The sequence below is a fragment of the Cervus canadensis genome, chromosome 14, assembly GCF_019320065.1.
Source record: "Cervus canadensis isolate Bull #8, Minnesota chromosome 14, ASM1932006v1, whole genome shotgun sequence".
Taxonomy (NCBI): domain Eukaryota; kingdom Metazoa; phylum Chordata; class Mammalia; order Artiodactyla; family Cervidae; genus Cervus; species Cervus canadensis.
In genome coordinates, this window is record NC_057399.1 from 31,571,599 (window position 1) to 31,589,785 (window position 18,187).

Sequence of the window (18,187 nt, forward strand, 5' to 3'; positions counted from 1 at the left end):
AGCTCACCAAAGTCCCTCATCCCATTTCCTTATAGAGGTAGGTGGAGGTGACTCAGTCGGGCTTTTTAATTTTGACAAAGCAGCATTTGTTGATCTATGTGGTCCCCAGATGTCATCTCACCAGCTACTGGGACCATGGCATTCTAGGCTTGAGTCTTTAACAGGCTCAGTTTAGTTTGGGTTAATAGGCAGCTCTCTCTCTGTACCCAAATGAAAACAATTAATCTTTATGTCTAGTGGGTATGGACAGGATACCCCTGGGAATACTTCAGTTGTCACATATTCACTGTGGGACTGGAGGGAGGCAAGGCGTTCACAGCATTCTGAAATGAAATCTACTTGTCTCGGGCCCATCCCCAGAGCCAGGGACACTTGCATAGACATCGTTTGGTGACTAGGTTTTCATCATTTTAGAAGGCAGGGAAGAAGATCTCCCTTGTCAGGCTTAGGTGTTAAAAATAGTCAACTGGAGGGCATATTCCTGTTCAAAACTATATGGGCAACTAGAATCCTGCTTTTCAAGCTTTCATTGCAAACCAATGACCAGGGCAAAATATTGATTTGGATTCACTAGGTCTTGGAGGCAGTGAGTGCTGAGATTCTGAATTTCTATTCAGCTCCCAGAGTCCCGGGCGATGCTGAGGCTGCTGGTCAGCAGCCTTTGAGCTGCACTGCAGACTGCTGTCAGACTGCGTTCGAGCCGTCGGTGTTGGACCATACCTCTGCTGTATTTCATCTTCTTGTCTGCCTCACACCCCAGTTTCAACACTTAACATCGATTTAGTACTTTGCAAACTTCTCTCCAGTTTCTCCTGATTAGGTTACCTGGCACAGGTCATGTGGCTCATAAGTAGTGGACCTGGAATTTAAACCTGGGAAACCTGATTTCAGAGCACAAGCCTGTAACCATCACACTACATTGCCTCTGAAATGCAGGATGAATGCAAAAAAAGACCCTAAAGAAAGGCATAAGAGTGTTGATACTGTATCAGAACTTGTGCACACTCCATTTGTAAAGGCTGTGTGAGATCGCTAGAAACTCTTTCCCCACCACACACAATGCATATGCATAGTTTAACCACCAAAATGTTGATTACGGGTAAAAAGGATATTCCCACTTTTGTTTCTACCTACCCTAAAAGCACTTAAAGAGGCCTCAACGTGGCTGAAAGAAAATTTCTAGCTCTGAAAATTAACTCAGGCAAGAAATTAACTGCATTATTTGGTTTGGAAAACAAACAGCTAGTAGGAGATGTATTTTTTCTGAAATAAAGATGCTTGTCAGGAGCATGTCGAGCCACTGATGGGGAAAGAAAGAAGGCAGGGAGGGGTTGTTCATGAACAATCAGATGTATGCACCTGTTACCAAAGCGAGCATGATGTGTTATGTTGTGGGCTGTAAGGCCACTGTCTCCATCAATGATACACGAAGAAGAGATTTGCTGGGCAGATCTGTGGCCACTGGGAAGTTATAGTAAATCTGCTTTTGGAGTCATTTATGATTACTTGAAAAGCCATGGTGCTGCATTTCATAGAGGGCCTACTCTCATAGGAAAGGGGGAACCTATCCACAAACTGTGAATTCTCTTATAATCAGTGTCAAAGTAATGCTGGGACACTGAGCAATGACATTTAATGCTTGGTGACTGGTACATGGGGAGAGGTATGGACTTATCTCTCATCTTTAGGGCTTTATTTCCAGGGTCTGGGTACAGTGGGTAAGCTGGCTTTCACAGAGATATTAAAAAGAATTAGAGGCCCCATTCAAATGGAAAGCTCAGTCTTGTCTCTCTCTTTTCTCTCCAAGGTTCCCTGCAGGAGACATTTGAACCTGGGAAGGATTTGGGAAACAGCTGAACTGCAGTGAAAATTTTAGCTCCTTCGGGCTCACCAGAAATTGGGCACTTGGGAGAGAGAGTGTCAGGGTGGTTATTAAAGGAATAAAGAGTATGCACTGTGGGTCAGGTGGGCCTGGGTTTCGATCTGAGCTTTACCAATTACTAGCAAGGTGTCTTGGGCAAGTCACTTAGCCTAAGCTCTGTTTCTTCATCTTGAGTAAGGATAATACCTCGCAGGATGGTGAGAATTATATAATACATAGAAAACACTTAGCACAGTGTGTGGACCATGGTTAAGTGCTCAACAAATCATTGATTCTATTCCTTGGCTATTTATATTGCTGTAATTAATCCTATAATTAATAGGATGGGGAAGACAAAGGCATATGTTGCTCTAAAATGGTAAATCTCCAATGAAGAATGGCCTCTTACCTAAAGATGCATACAAATACAAACTGTGAACCAGAGTCATTTTAAAATGCAGGAGAGTATATACATCATACTCTCTAATAATAAGTATTTTTGTTCCCCTTTTCTAATGCAAGTTACTATAAAGGTTCAGGGCCTGTGAGAGAATCCTCATAGGGTTAAAATGTTGCACTTTATTTTTCATGAGTAATACACACCTTGGAGTTACAACCCATAATGTGTTTCAGTTTAAAAGATAACAAGTTATTTTCATGCATGACTGCACTTCGTTAAGGAGTGAAAATGGGCTGTTACTAAAATGTCAACACAATTGTCCCCCTTGAAGCTTAGTTTATCTTGAAGTATTTTTACATTTTTCAGCACTTCTTTGTGTTTGTTTCTCCAAGAGCATAAAGATCCAGCCATGGTTAATTTTCAGAATTAAAAAAAAAACAACAAAAAACTTACCCTCAGTCATTCTGAATAAAATGACAAAAACAGGCGGGGGGAGGGGGTGACTGGAGTTTTGGTCCTCAGTAATGAAAATCTGGGGCCCAACATCTTCTGCAGTTCTTTGCATTTCTCCATGAAACAATTTAGTTGCAGTGTTGTTCGGTGGAAAATGCTTTCATGACCGAAATCCACAAGTTAGAGTTTTCTAGCAAGGCACAGGCCCTGGCAGGGTCACTTGGAAGGCTGCATTTGCTGCTGAGGTTAACTAGAGAATGGGAGAGGGGCGGCAGCTAATCCCTGCCTGGTTGCCTATGAGTAGAAGGGGCTAGTTCCTCTTTTTCTTTCCTCCTAATGTCTGGGCACAGCACCACCCCCCACCCCGCCCTGCTTCTTCTCTCTCTCCATCAGGAAGGGCATCATTCCATATTCCATCTGTATTAGGAAAAAGATGCTTCTTAAGGGTTTGCCCAGTCAGCTCTCTAATCTTTCCCTTCTCCTTGAGGCATGAATAATTTTAATATTGCCAATCCCTAAAAATCTATTCTTTCTGCCTGTCTTTCTTCCCCTCCTGCTTTGCAGTGTAGAGTATCATCATCCAGCAGCCCTGATAAGGGGATAATGAAACAATCCCTTTTCAACCAGATCGGTGGCTGTCAGACTGAAATGACACCACCCGTACATCCTTGACATGCTACCCCAAGCTAATTGATGGCAAACAGTGGTAACTGTCATCGGTGCACTAAGACAAAGCCAGCACACTCATGTCACCTGATGGGAGAGCTACCTGGCAACCGATAAACAAATGTGTTAGGGAGATGTTCTATTAAGGTAAGAGAGGGTACCTCTCTGAAGAACATGCCTATTAACTTTGAGCTGAAGAGCACTGCTGTTCACTGGGGAACAGAAATAAATAAGGTAAAATGAGAATTTATTGATGTCTGGACGGTTACATGAATATTCAGGTTCTCTTACAAATAGATATTCCCACATGAGCTCCAAACATCTATGAAGGCTGCCCAATTACAATTCCACATCATGCAGCTGGATTTATAGCCAGGAAAGACGTTATTTGTTTGGAAGAAGATCCATGCTTACATGCCTTTCTGGAATACACAGGATACAACTAGAAGATAACAGCTGATGTCATCCATGTAAATGCCAAAGGTTACCATCAAGCCTTCTGAAATACCAGGTGTAATTAACTTCATGTTAGGGAAAGCATCTGAAACAACTGCCTTTCAGAACAAAGACTGTTGGTTACAAGTCGAACACAGCATCTGGCAGCTCTCTCAAATGCTTTGGGACCAACATTTCACACAGCCCTCGTCGGTCTTTCGAGACAATTTATGACATAGCTAAAACCTCCAATCTCATACCTTAGCTTTCTTTCCTTCACCTCCCAACTTACATACTTATTTACTTGCAGAGAGTTAGTTACACAGAAAGTCAGTAAAATAACTTGAACAAGCAAACAACTCAGACTAAGCCATGAAAAATCCGGTACTGCCGCTGAGTATTATGTTAGCCCATCCTGAGCAGACTCAGCAAGCAGAAAGAAGAAAGATGGAACGGGAATGGATGACCATTCCTGGAAGCTCTTACAGGAACGTTCCTTATTTCTTTTTCTTTTTGGAAATAAAATCTGACTTGTCACAAAAGCTAAAGTTTTAGTTAAAAAACAAACAAACCTGGCTTCTCCAACTCTTCATTATTCATTCCTTAGCTATATCCTCCCTGTACCATGCTGACCATAAAGGATATTTCCTCCCTTTCAGATACTACCAAGACAACTCCACTCACTCGACTTTCCTCTGAAAACATTTCACAGAGAATGCTTTCTGGAAACAGATTTTTAGCACAGATAGCCAATCTAATTTTTAATGCAATATTCTAGCCAACTCAAGAGCTGATTCACCAACTCTGAACTCTCCCAGGAAACCTCTCCTTTTTACAATAGCCCTTTGGGGGAACTGTGCTACAGTGGGGAACCAAAGCCTGCAATTATCACTAGCCCTGGGAAAATCTGCATAGATGAGGAATTGGTTTGGTTGTGACTCCAGAAAATCCCCTTCTCTCTTTTTTCACACTCTGTCCGTGAACTGAACACTGTTCCCATTTTTCCTTCAGATTCCTCCTACTTTACTTTCAAGATAAGACTCTGATAAGTCATTTATATGTTATCCTAAATTTATGCCCACATACAACCTCTCTCAAGGAATTCAAAGGCTTTTACCTACTTGTGGAATGGAGGGTTCAATCTTCAGTTATATGAATTTCAAGCATCTCTGTTGCTGATAGAAGGTGTATTTTTGAGGATGAAAGTATCTTTCCTGTTGGCAGGTGACTGTATGGGTTTCTAAAGTTCAGTATTTCCACTTTTTGCCTTTCTTATGGACATTACCTTATATATCGACAAGAGACCTGGATTTCAGGAAACTTAATCTTGAGTATTCAAGGGGCTGAGACTCTTCTCTTTTTAGGAAAAACAGACTTGGGTAGAATTAAACTGTGACTACTCCATTGCATGGCTCTGTCATTCTTGGGCTCATGAGAACAAGAACCAAATCTTGCCCATCTTCGCAGCTTCTTCCTTAGGGGGAGCCACATTAGAGAGGGCTTACCAACATGTTGGGCCACCTTCCCAACATAGCCCATGCTTAATCTGCAGGTGTTTGCTTGCAACGTGAAGACTTAACTGGTAATACTTTCATTTGAATACCACTGTATCTGGGATTCCACAGGATGCCCAAGGGAGGAACTAGGGGTGCTAGGCAAAGGGCAGTACAAGTAGTCTGGATCCCTTCAACTAAACAGCTCTGCTGTGACCTGTTTTAAGCACTGGGCTATATAAAAATCTCTTCAAACTCATTATCTAGAAAACTACTAAATTATTTGCTAAATATACAGTATTAAAGGGATCAATAAAATCTACATGTACTGGAAGGCTTTTAAAACAAAATATGATGAAATACATGGAAGTCACAGGCTTCCTTGATCTCTCTCAATGATTGATGAATGTCCCAGAAGTAAATATAAAGCAGAAGTTGGCAAATCTTTTCCATAAAGGACCACAGAGTAAACATTTTAGGCTTTGCAGCCAAGAGGCAATGTCCTCAATTCTTTGAGCAATTGTTCTCACCTAAAGGCTAAAAGTCTTTTCTACATTTTACATATAAAAATCTGAAAACCCTCCTGAGCTCTCAGACCATGCAAAAACAGAAGGCAGGCAGGCCAGAGTTGGCCCCAGTGTAATACATTAGCTGTTGCATTTTAACGACCAAGAACCCTCATGAAAAGTCTAGGGGGCTGTTTTTGAAGTATGGAAATGAAATTTGAGATAAGCTAATAGTCAAAAATAGTTTTCTAGACAACCTGTAGTGTATTTTGAGAAAAATGACACATCCTGGGAGAGTCTATTTACAAAATGATATCAGAAGGGACCAAGGTTATACCTCAGCAAGGCCAACACGATGATTGTATAAAATTGTGCTGGTCAAAGCCATCAATCCTATTTGTTTCCTCCACCTACTTCACCCTCACAGATTCAATGCTGATTAAGTTCATTTATCAACCAGGCACATTTATCAATACTCTGTATGACCAGTCTAAGTCTACTTCTAAACTTCATGACAACTGAAAAAAATATCTAATGTATAGATCTGAAGCTGGGTCTTAGAATATGGAATTTCATGAGTCCTCAACTTGACTTGAATTCTTCTTGGAAGAAATACTTTATCTCAGGACAACAATTTCTAAACTCCAAGTAGTGGCACCCAGTACTAAGAGGAATGGATAGAAGAGCTCCTAATCCCTGTCACAGACATAGGCTTGGTTTGTGAGTAATTCTCTAAGCTTCTAAGCAAAGAGGAAGGAAAAGAAGAAAGCATCAGTTGAGTATCTGTTTACCAGATGCAGGGAGTATACTGAATTGTTATATGTGAACTCACTTGATTCTCACAACAGTCCTATGAAATCAGTAACTTTATCACCATTTTACAAAGAGGAAAGGTAACCTTTACAAAGCAAACACTCAGTGAGTGGAGAAGTAGAATGGGGGCTCAGTAGCCCCACATTCTTTCTGTCATAGCATACTGTCTATAAACAACAAAACAAACAAAAAACTGTGCTATTTGTGAATACACAAATACTGGTACTCATCAATACATAATTTTGGCTTTGTGATTCTGGGGGCATTGCCACCTAAGTGAATCTGTGGGTTTCTGATTCCAGTTTGTTTTTTCTCTACAGAACTACAGTAGATTTTCTTAACTAAAAACACTATATGAACTACTGGGCAAACTACTGAAATATAAAATATAAAGGATTATATTTTGTTTTTCTTTTATTCTACTGAATGATGCTTATTAAATTTCCAATTTGTTCAGGCTTCCATATTTTCCCCATTCCTTAAACAATGTGAGTGGTGGGTAATTGTTGGCACCTGTTTTCTATCTGCTTTACAGAGATATATTTTTCTAGTATTTGGATAAAAGTAACAATAATAACTACAGATGCTGAACATTTACTGTGTGTTAGGCATATTTTAGGCATTCTGTATGCCATTTAATGTATGTCAGATCAGTAACTGATCTCAGTAAAAGGGAAATTATTTTGAGTTAGAGGAAGAAGTAACATTTCCACTTATAAATGTTCTATTTGAGCATAGATTGGCTACACAGTGATCAGGGGGCTTGTACAAATGTGACCAATAATGTAACTTAAGAAAAGAGACACTAAATACTGTCCATCCTTCCTCTTGTGTAGACAGAACTCCCAACTGCCTCAGTACCTCAGAAATATGGAACCTAGATCATTGTTTTACCAGTTGCAAAATCTTCTGGTGCAGCTGGATGCAATGCATTTTCATGAAGTGAGTCCATTTCTCAGAGAACTTGATAAGCATCCCTGTGAATGTGTCTGAGGAACAAACCCTTATGTGCAATGATGAGAGTTTATTCCCTTTTCAATAATGAATATAAGTGACCCCTGAGCAAAGCAGGTATTGTATAACTTATAGTCACCTCTGCAGTTTCTTCACATTTGAGGATTCAAGCAACCACAGGCTGTGTAGTATGGAAGTATTTACTATTCAAAAATACCCATGTGTGAATGGAACCTGTATTGTTCAAGGGTCGACTGGGTACTTTACTTTTTGTAGTCTCTCCTATAAGGTGGAAATAGGCCGTTTATTAAATCCCCAGGGAAAGGTTCCAGTAAAGATAATAAATCCCTGACTTTTTAGTATGTGGCTAGGTAGGAACTCAACTCTGAAATCAGAGATGATGAGAGTCAGAGTAGATGCCAGATATGAGCAGCTAAGTTCACTGGGAGAGAACATGATTGGAGTCCGAGAAGCAAAACTCAGAGAACACTAGAAACAATGCCACGGAAGTGAGTCCAGAGCAGCCTTGAAACTCAGGCAGGAAGATTAAGGCCCCGAGGAGGCAGCTGTAACTTCTAATGGATCAACGGCTACCGTTAGAGAAGTATTAATGGTTCAAGGTGTGGCCAGGGCACCTGAACGGGCAGATAATCCTCTGACAATATGAAGGAAGACACTTTATATAAGGCAGTCTTTGGAGTCAGTGATGTTGGTGGACCAGAATGGGTCAATTCCACATATCCTCTTTATACAATGCCTGTAATATGCTCACTTATTACTGTTAATAGCAAAACACGACAAGTAATATTGAGCTAATGCAGTGATGTCCTTCACTCCGGGGTTTTATGCTCTTCTTAACATTTATTTTCAGTGCTCTAACAAATGTTAAAAAAGAAAGAAAGAAAGAAATTTCACGGTGGCTACAAACACCTTGAAAATGTCCACTTTCAAAAAAAAAAAAAAAAAGAAAATGTCCACTTTCTTTTTTCTTCATATGAAAGAGATACAACTACCTCTTCCTCATCTCTCTTTCCTTGGAAGGTAAATTCAGTTGGAGCAGAAAGGCAAAACTGTGGACCCTGAAGTTTGCCCCAAAGCATCCTAATCACAAAAGCTACTAGCTCCTCATTCCAAAATTCTACCCTGAATTCTCCATCTTGCCATCCATCTGCCTCTTAAGACTTGGTTGGGGTACACTACAAAGTAGGGCCAACCTTTCCTTCCCACACCCCATGTGAATGCCAGCAAAATACAATAAAATGAGAGATAGGAGAAATAATAGTATAAAGACAATCCTAGGCTTTACCCAGTGAGAACACAACTATTGATACAATCATCCAGCTTCACTACCTTCTCCACCTCCCTAAAGGGTATAGAATTGTTTTTGTTCACTCACAAAAATATTTTTACAGCAAAAACCTGTACATATTATGAAACCGAATAATCCAGCTTAATCTTGCATGGAAAAGCAACATGAATACAAGAGAATAAGTAGATACGGAAAACTGAAGCACCAAATTAGGTGGCCTGCAAACATACAGTCATTAATTTTAGCTGCATACCTACAAATGCGCCCTGTGCTGGCTGGGAATCAGAATTTAATTTTCTTCAGTTGGGTGGTTATAAGATCTCATTCTTAACCAAATTATGAGCAGTACAATTATAATCCTGGTGTGGGAGGACACACTTAATATCTACCTATAGGGTCTCTGTAATAAAAAACAGAAATATATACTATAGGGTAATTTTCCCCCACTATTTGATTCAGTTTTATTATCTTTGCAATTATTTAACTGTAAGTACCAGAGTAGCATTATTCCACTTATAATTATAAATACACAGCATGTCAGCAATATCATAAAATCACCTTTTGTGGACAGATTTCTATCACAGTTTTCACATGATAAATTTGCTTCATTTTTTAGTTCTTTTTAAATTTCAGCTTCACTGAGGTATAATTGATATGTAAAATTGTAATTTATTTAAAGTGTAAATCATGGTGATTAGCTACAAGTATACATTGTGAAAGGATCCCTCGCATCCAGTTAATTAGGGGCAATTCTTATTGTAACTCCCACCAGTCAAAATTCAGATCATGCTTTGCTAGAAGTCAAATTCCCACACTTTACGACTCAGAACAATGGCTTTCAAAGTATGGTCCCTGGACAAATAGCACCTAGTGTCACCTGAGAACTTATTAGGAGAAAAAAAATCTAGTTCTTGTGACTCACTCAGACCTACTAAATCAGAAATGCTGGGGGTGGAACCCAGCAGTCTATTTTCATAGGTCTTTCAGGTGATGTGATACATACTAAAGGAAAAGCTCAAGAGCAAGAGACTAAAGCTGTAAATTAAAGCTATCAGTGCCTACAACACAGAAGGATGAGGCTGATCGTACCCTCAATGGAGTCAATGCAATCTGTGGATGAACCACAGACGCAAGAGATGTTACAAAAACAATGCAAGATTTTGACAGGAGTTCAGAGTAACATCAAAGAGACTTGCCAATGACTTTACTGCTGAATGTTTCCCTTTAAATCCTTTCTATAACCCCAGTATCTACCTCCTTCTTGGTACTGGACCATTAGTGTTGGTCCAACACCAATTCCAAATTGTTCTGTCCTTTCTTCAACTCCTGTGACTTCTGAGCAAAGGAGTGGTTTTGAGATAATGCAAGTAATAACTATTGCTTTTTTATCATGCAATATGCCTTCTTAAGGACTTTTATATAGATTGTGTTATTTGATCTTCACAATTCTTCTATAAAGTTTAACCTATTGGGAAATTTGTGTACCAATTTAGACACTTCTAATAAAGTCCTCGACCTAACAACCACTTTTTGAGACTAGACAATATGAGGCATATTTATATAAAACTATTTCTAGCCCTTACAACTCTGCAAGCTGTCCCAAGATAGCAAATATACTCAACTCAAGAATGTAGAAAATGCATTAAGACATATGCCATAACATTACATTAAAATGAAACATTAACTATTTCATGAAGCATGCTAAATACTCTATGGATTTAATATGGTACTAGTTATTACAAAAAGTGATGATATTGCAAGAGAGAAGCCTTCATTTTCCAGTAATGAGAGAAGGAAAGGGAATGTATCCACAGCATCTTTGGGGATTGGTTCCAGGACCCCCACAAATACCAAAATCCCTGGATGCTGAAGTCCCTCAGTATCCTCAAATTCTGCATCTGCAAATATGGAGGATCAACTGCTATGACTTCAAAAATTCCTACACTAAGAAACTCTTGTATTTTCCTCCTATAATCCCCTATGATATCTGAAAATTTGCTTTTTCTCCTAAAACATCTATAAAGTTATTGGGATAATTGGGATAATTCAATAGGGATATTCAAAATTGGGATAATTCAATAGGACTTATAGGCTCTAAAACATAATTATTTAATAATCCAATAGAAGTGGTATCAGTAAAATCCCCTCATTCTTGTACATTTCCTGGTTCAGTTGCATTAGCTCTTCACCTAATGGGTGGTCTCTGTTCTCTGTGGGACTCAAATATCTCAAGCACACTGGCCTCTACGATGTTTTCACGGTTAATGGCATTTGCAAAGACCATCTTTCATTGAGTCTGTAGTATATTTTAGTTTGGAGGGAGCTGTAATTTTTATGATCACTCATAGGACAGATCTTCTTCCACAGAGCATGTTTTATTTGTGAATGGACTCTCGCCAAGACCAGGCAGTGGTCCAGGCTGTCCATGATATTGTAGACTCACTAATTGTAGGCTTATCCACTTTATTAGCTCACTGAGGGAGCTGCTGAGAAGATCTACACAGGCATTTAGACTTGAATGTGGCATTCACACCTTGATCTACTGGCTATAAAATACTTCTCCCTCAGATTACCACATAAACCACCTAAATTTACAGGCTGGCCTGGGGCTTTATCTATCTGGGTTACAGAACTTCTGAACAAAAGCACAGAAAATATAAGGAGCCATCCTTGAGAATTACTCATCACTGCCCTGGTCTCCCTCTTAGATCACAAAATTAATCTCATGTTAACCCAGGAGCAGGCCTGGGGAGCCCTGGGATTTTCAGAATAGAAGACAAGTAAACAACTCAATTTAAAATCTTTCTCAGTGTGGCCTCAAGTGATTTTTTGGCTGCTTTAACCTGGGGCAATATTGTCTTCCAAAGAAATAAAAGTCTTACTGTGCAATCCTTTCCAATCAAACTTAGTCTTATCAACTGAAAAGTTTGTTTCAATGAGGGAAGCCAATATGTTAGGAAACTTGCAAGACTTGTATGTATCATAACTGCCATCTTCCCTGTTCACCTTAATACTCTGCAAACTACTCCTGTCTTGGAATCTTATAAATCATTCTCTACTAGCCACTAAAAATTTCCATTTCAAAACCATGATTTCTTCAAACCACAAGTCCCCAGACATTGTGGCTTCTAAAAAATCATGATGTTCATGCTAAACTATTTTGATCCCTTGCCCATATACACTCAACAGGTTTCCATCAAAATATTTTATGATAAATCAATTTATTAGCACTTATACATTCTTGACAATCTTTAAACAAATGTCTTCTTGATTTTGTGTAATAGAATGTTAACGGAATGACTCCAAATCCCTTTGCCATTTAACCAAGTCTTAATCTTTATCAAAATACCTTAACATTTCAGATTTTACATTGAACTAATTGATGAACAGTTTCCTTTTCCTTTGGTATTTTTTGCTATTTGTCTTCTTTCCATAGATCTTTAGCATAGGTTTGAGACTGGTGTGAACATATACTCCTGGCAAGTAAATTTCTAGAACTATAAAAGGAAGGCTTCAGATTTTTGTGATTTAGTTTTTCCACTTGCCTTGTTCTGCTCTGGGTTTGTTGCCTTCTCAGCAAAACACAGAATATAATCAGTTTGTATTTTTTTTTAAGTCAAGAACAAAGAAAGTAAAATAGAATCCGAGGGAAGCAGGAATAAAGAAAGAAGCAGGGCAGATAAACTTTCATAGCTTTAAGCTAATTGGAGAAGTAAAATTCTAGGAAGAAAGTTAAGCAAGATGGCCCTCTGCCTGTTTCCAATATTCCCAGAGTCACAGAAAATTTGAGTCATTGTGAAGATGCTCTGTTGACGCTGTGGTAACCTAGGCTCCTTGTCCACTCTGGCAGCTCGCCTGCCACAGTTAGAGGCTCAAAACTAAGAGCTCTTTTTGAAGATCAAATGCAGAAAACCATCACAAACAAAAAGAGGAATTCTGTTTGGAATGACAAAGCCATTTTAAAAAACTTTAACAATACTACCAGACATCCAAAAGTACACAAGACAACTGTGACTCCTGAGTTTTGAAAGTGAGTCATATACTGCATGCCACATACAGCAAAGGTACTAATGTTTTTCATAGACAAAGATAGTATGGCTTCCCAAACCCATTTCTAGGAGGTTTAAACTCAACAAGGCTAGCCCCTCATCATAAACTATTTATATTGGATGTTGGGCCATTTTTCAATTGATTCTGTTTAATTTTGTCTCTTTAATTGTTGGGTTCCAGGTATTTAATAAGATAATGGATTTATGGACTGAATAAGTAGGTATATAGCCTAAAGGCTGTTTCAAACTGATTGTAATTTAATATGTGAGGATAAATGTTCATATATCAAATGTTTGGCAAATCAAACAGACATATGTGCAAACAAAAGCAGTCATGCTTTTTCATGTATATATCTAACACAAAATATTTGAGTGTTGATAACATTGTACACTGGCATATTTCATGTGTGTACCTGCACTCAAAACTTTTGTCAGACTTGGTCAGCCTTTCAAATAACTTTTCATCTAATCTCTTATGGTCTCAAAAGCTAAGGCTTTGTTTTCTCCAAGAATAAGTACCCAAAGAAACTGATAAAGGGCCACCAACATTTGGACAACATTAAGGATGTCTTGATGACTGGCCCTCTTAAAACATTTGCTTAATATTCTTTCCTGTGCATTTGGATCAGTTGAGAACTGTCAAATTTAAAAAGTTATACAAGCATGGCTTTCTCCTGTTCCACTGTTATGCATCAGTAAATCCTTCATTCTTTATGGCTTATTAGTATGTTTAAAAAGAAAAAGCAATCTGCTGCCAAAACCTGGTGCTGGAACCAGATGGGGTGGGAGTAGAATTTGTAATTCACAGAAAACAGAAAATTCCCATTGTCTGGAATGTGGAGTTGTGGGACTTTTGCTTTCATATTCATAGCATGACAGTAAGAGCTTTCCATATATGAAGACTATATAACCAACCACGTTTGCACCAGTCCATCACCATTATAGGGAGTGGAAAATGCACAAAAGCCCAGGCTAACAGAGTAAATGAAAAAAAAAAAAAAAAAAGTCCTTATTGCATAATAATCCTTTCTCATTTTTCACTGCATACATAACATTTTTCTAAATATAGAGTCATCTATTATTCAAACCTAGGCAGAAGGAAGCTATTCTGGGAGTGCCAGAATAGCACTCCTATCCCTACTCCCCCAATGGTTGACAAACACTAATGGACATTCTTACAAGTTGATTTACTGATGTGATTTTTTTTCGAGAGACATGGGGCTTCCTTTTGCAATGCAAAGGCAACAATGACTGCTTCATTAAGAAATCCACAGGCAGCCTGTTACCTGCTTAAGGGGGAAAGACTTTGAGTCTCAATCAAGTTAATAAATTTAAGATACCTGGGAGGGTTGGGTACATTGAGCTTTTGGCAGAAAGCCAGGACTAAAAGAGCTAACATATTATTTTACTTTGTTTTTTTATGAGAAGAAACAGTCTGCTGACAAACCCAGCTTAGGAATCATATGGGAAGGACAGGAGGGGGATAAATTGCAGTTTACTGATAAAGTGAAATACAGATGATCTTAGAAGCATTTTCATATATGCATTCCCTTTAACCAGAGTGAAGGGCTTAGACAAGGACGGTTGATGTGGTTGGGTCTGCCTTTGCTGAATTTGCTGATATTACCTGGATAGAGGTCAGGCCCGGGCTCTGGGGAGCATCCCACTGCCCTATCGACAGCGTCTCGTGGGGAGGTGGAGGGCTGCAAGGGCTGCACCGTGAGGCAGTCTGTGAGCAGGTCGGGATGGAGCTCAGCACTGGACCGCAGCTAAGAGAAGGAGAAAACAGAAGACAGATGGAAAAGGAAGGCTATTCCTCAGAATACTCTTTTCTGGAAAGGATATCATGCCCTAAGGTTCATGCACAAATATTTATCAAGTAACAACTACAGGTTAGGCACTGGACTTAGAGAGTCAATACAAGGGTCAGCTTTCCAATTCTAATAACACCTGGCAGGTGTTTCAGGAAAAATGTGCCTAGAAGCAGATTTTACTTTAGTCCTTGATATTTCCACGTGTGGGAACCCAACTTCCTATTATGTTTTCTTTGATTTGCTCTGTATCTAATCAGAACTTGTAGTGATATCAAAAACAAACTCAAGTATATTTAGTCCATATTGTAAAGTGTTTTTAAAATACAGAGATAAAATAAGATGAAAATATCTTAGAGATAATTAAGAATGTCCATTAAGATTTGACACCTATAGATTTTTTGGAACATGATAACAAGAAAAACCAACGTCATTACAAGCAATAAACTATCCCAACAGTAAGGTACATAAAAAAATTAGACTTCATTTTATCACAATAACACAATAAATTCTTTATATATTAAAGAGTCATAAAAATATCAGAATAAAGTATAGATACAAAGTTATGTGATTTATTTATGAAAAAGAATTTTTAAGTGTAATCTGAATGGAAAAAAAATCACAATGGAAAATTTAGTTATATAAAAATACCAACCTCTGTTTGTCTAAAAACATAATATCTTTAAAAGTCAAGACATATATTTGTCACAGATATTGCAAATAGTTATCATCTTCTGTCCTCTTTAAACATATATGTTCTCTGTTTAAAGAGAACATATAAATTGATTTTGCCTTCATCAAGATAAAACTTTAGAGAAGGCAATGGCACCCCACTCCAGTACTCTTGCCTGGAAAATCCCATGGATGGAGGAACCTGGTAGGCTGTGGTCCTTGGGGTCGCTAAGAGTCGGACACGACTGAGCGACTTCACTTTCACTTTCACTCACTTTAGCTATAGGACTGGAGTATACTCACTCATTCAACAATTATTTAATGAGCATTAGACACTCTCTAGGCTCTAGAGATACTGTGTAATGGAACTTACACTCTAGAGGGGAAGCAGATGATGAAAAAATAAAATATATACCACAGCAGATAGTGAAAAATGCTATAGAGAAGAGTGATCCAGAGAAGAAATACAATGAGTTAGAGACAAGGGATAGCAACCTGAGATGGGGGGTCAGAGAAAGTCTGTTGGAGATGGCACTGGCAAAAAGCCTTGAGAAAAGTGAGGGAGTGAGCTCTGCAGATGTATGGAGGAAGAATTTGCTTGCCCTGTGGTGTGTCTGGATTATGTGACGAATAGTAAGGCAGGAGTGGAGCGAGTCTTGAGCCTGGAGTAGAGAAACAGGAAGAAGCCGAGGTGTAAGTGGGGGAAAGAGGGAACAAGTCTAGTGTCCCTGTCTTTTAGATGAGTAGATTAGAAAAGGGCCTTACAGATCATTGAAAGCTTCTAAACACTCCCAGTCTAGAAATTATCAAATGAGTGAGGGAGGTGGTAGACAGCAGAATCTCCTGGGAAGGGACCAGTTTACCAGTTCACATGAAGAAAAATTTTTAAAAAGGAGAAGCAAAAATGAGAAGAAACATAAAAAATATTCAGCACAATTGCAAAGAAATAAATGCAATGCTATAACTTTTTAAAAACTTATCAAATTATCAAACCTTTACAAAAGAGGTAGTTGTAATGAAAGCAGAGTGAGAGAAGCATCCTAAAACACTGTTGGTTGGAGTGCACATTGTTACAGACTTTCCACATGATTTGGAGGAATATTTTCTTAAGACTCATAATTGAAATTATTTGCTCTTAGAATTTCTTAAGGAAATGGCCAGAAAAGTGAAGGCAGATTTATATTCTTTATATTCACCACTCTAGTGATACACAGCATTATTTATAGCAATATTAAAAATTAGGAAAAATTACTTAAAATCTAAGAAAGTGAAAGTGTCAGTCACTCAGTCATGTCCAACTCTTTGCAAGTCCATGGACTGTAGCCTGACAAGCTCCTCTGTCCATGGAATTCTTCAGGCAAGAATACTGGGGTGGGTAGCCATTTCCCAACTCAGGGATCGAATCTGGGTCTCCTGCATTGCAGGAGACCTTCTAAGCCACCAGGGAAGCCCTAATTCTTTACCTTCAAAGCCACCAGGGAAGCCCTAATTACAGCTGATAAATGATGCTACATCAATTTGATGGAATATTATGCAACCATTAGGATGATATTCATGAATACAAAGGCAAAACAAAATTATGTATACAAAGTGATAACAATTACGTTAAAACACAGCTAAAATACTGTAAGGAAATATAATTCAATATTAAAAATCATTTTTGTCCTCAGCAGCAGTATCATGAATTTATTTCCTCTGTTTTCTTTTTATTCTTTCCTCAGTTTTCCAAACATACCAGTGATGTGCTGGAGCTGGCTTGCACCAATCTAAGAATGCCAATTGTGTCTACTTTTCCCAAACTTGCAATGATGTCATATTGATAGCCTGAAATTGGTCATGATGACAGCATTTATACTATGGAAACCGACAAATACTACAAATGGGCTTTCCCATATGGAGAGCTGGTTGTTGCCAGTGCACTGACTCTGATCAGAAAGAAAAACATACACACAGATACAAAACATCAGTAAGTTACTATTTAGAGAACAGTATTTCTTGGAACTGAAAAAGCTTTATGAAGAGACAAACACATGTCCAGCTTTTAGTCCAAGAATATGAAAATGGCACAGTGACCCTAAGTTTAGGGAAGCAGCGTTTAACATATGTAGTGAACAAGACAATTATAATCTCCTTAGCTTTGCCACATTGGAATGTCTGCCCAAGATTATCTGAGTTAATGCCTAACCCTCTCAGGGCCTTTGGAAGTTATGTTTGATATTTTGGTACTAACCTAACACATGCCACGTAAGAAAAACTGGAAAAAAATCAAGCCTTAGAATGAGTTCTGGTGATCACTTTTAATTTATCTTTCATTATTAAAATGTGATCTGGGGCCCACATGTTCTACTAAGAGTACACATGAATGTCTCTCTGCTTTCTATTACCAACTACTCTAGGGTTTTACAGACATGAGTATTGATGAGGTCTTTCCAAGGAATTTCACGGCCACGGTTACTTCTGGAGTCAAAGGCAGGCAATTCTTCCTTAGCTACAACAAGTATTCATGTTTTCCAAGAGTGTGATTCCATACAACTTTGCGGTAAGAGTTAATTTGGTTTTCTCTGGGATTAGACATGGTTCTACAAAGTGCTTCTTAAATTGAACAAGCCTCAAGGACTTTTTTTTTTTTTTTTTGCTTAAGGTCCTTGAAGACCTTATGCAAAATTTCCAAAGCAGGGCCATATGCATAGAAATGCAGTAATGGTACTAAGTTTAGTATCCTTCTCTCTCTCCCAGATTACTAGACAAAGAAAAGGACTTCCAGA

The 18,187-nt window shown here is 38.6% G+C and overlaps 1 protein-coding gene across 8 annotated transcripts in view; it reads right to left on the minus strand.

Moving 5' to 3' along the window:
* Positions 1–18,187, minus strand: part of GLIS3 (GLIS family zinc finger 3) — a 563,983-nt gene that overhangs the window by 90,866 nt on the left and 454,930 nt on the right. For all 8 annotated transcript variants that reach the window (XM_043486789.1, XM_043486788.1, XM_043486791.1 and 5 more), the window contains one exon: positions 14,567–14,708. In XM_043486789.1, coding sequence (XP_043342724.1) covers positions 14,567–14,708 — 142 coding nt within the window. The remainder of the gene's footprint in view (positions 1–14,566; positions 14,709–18,187) is intronic.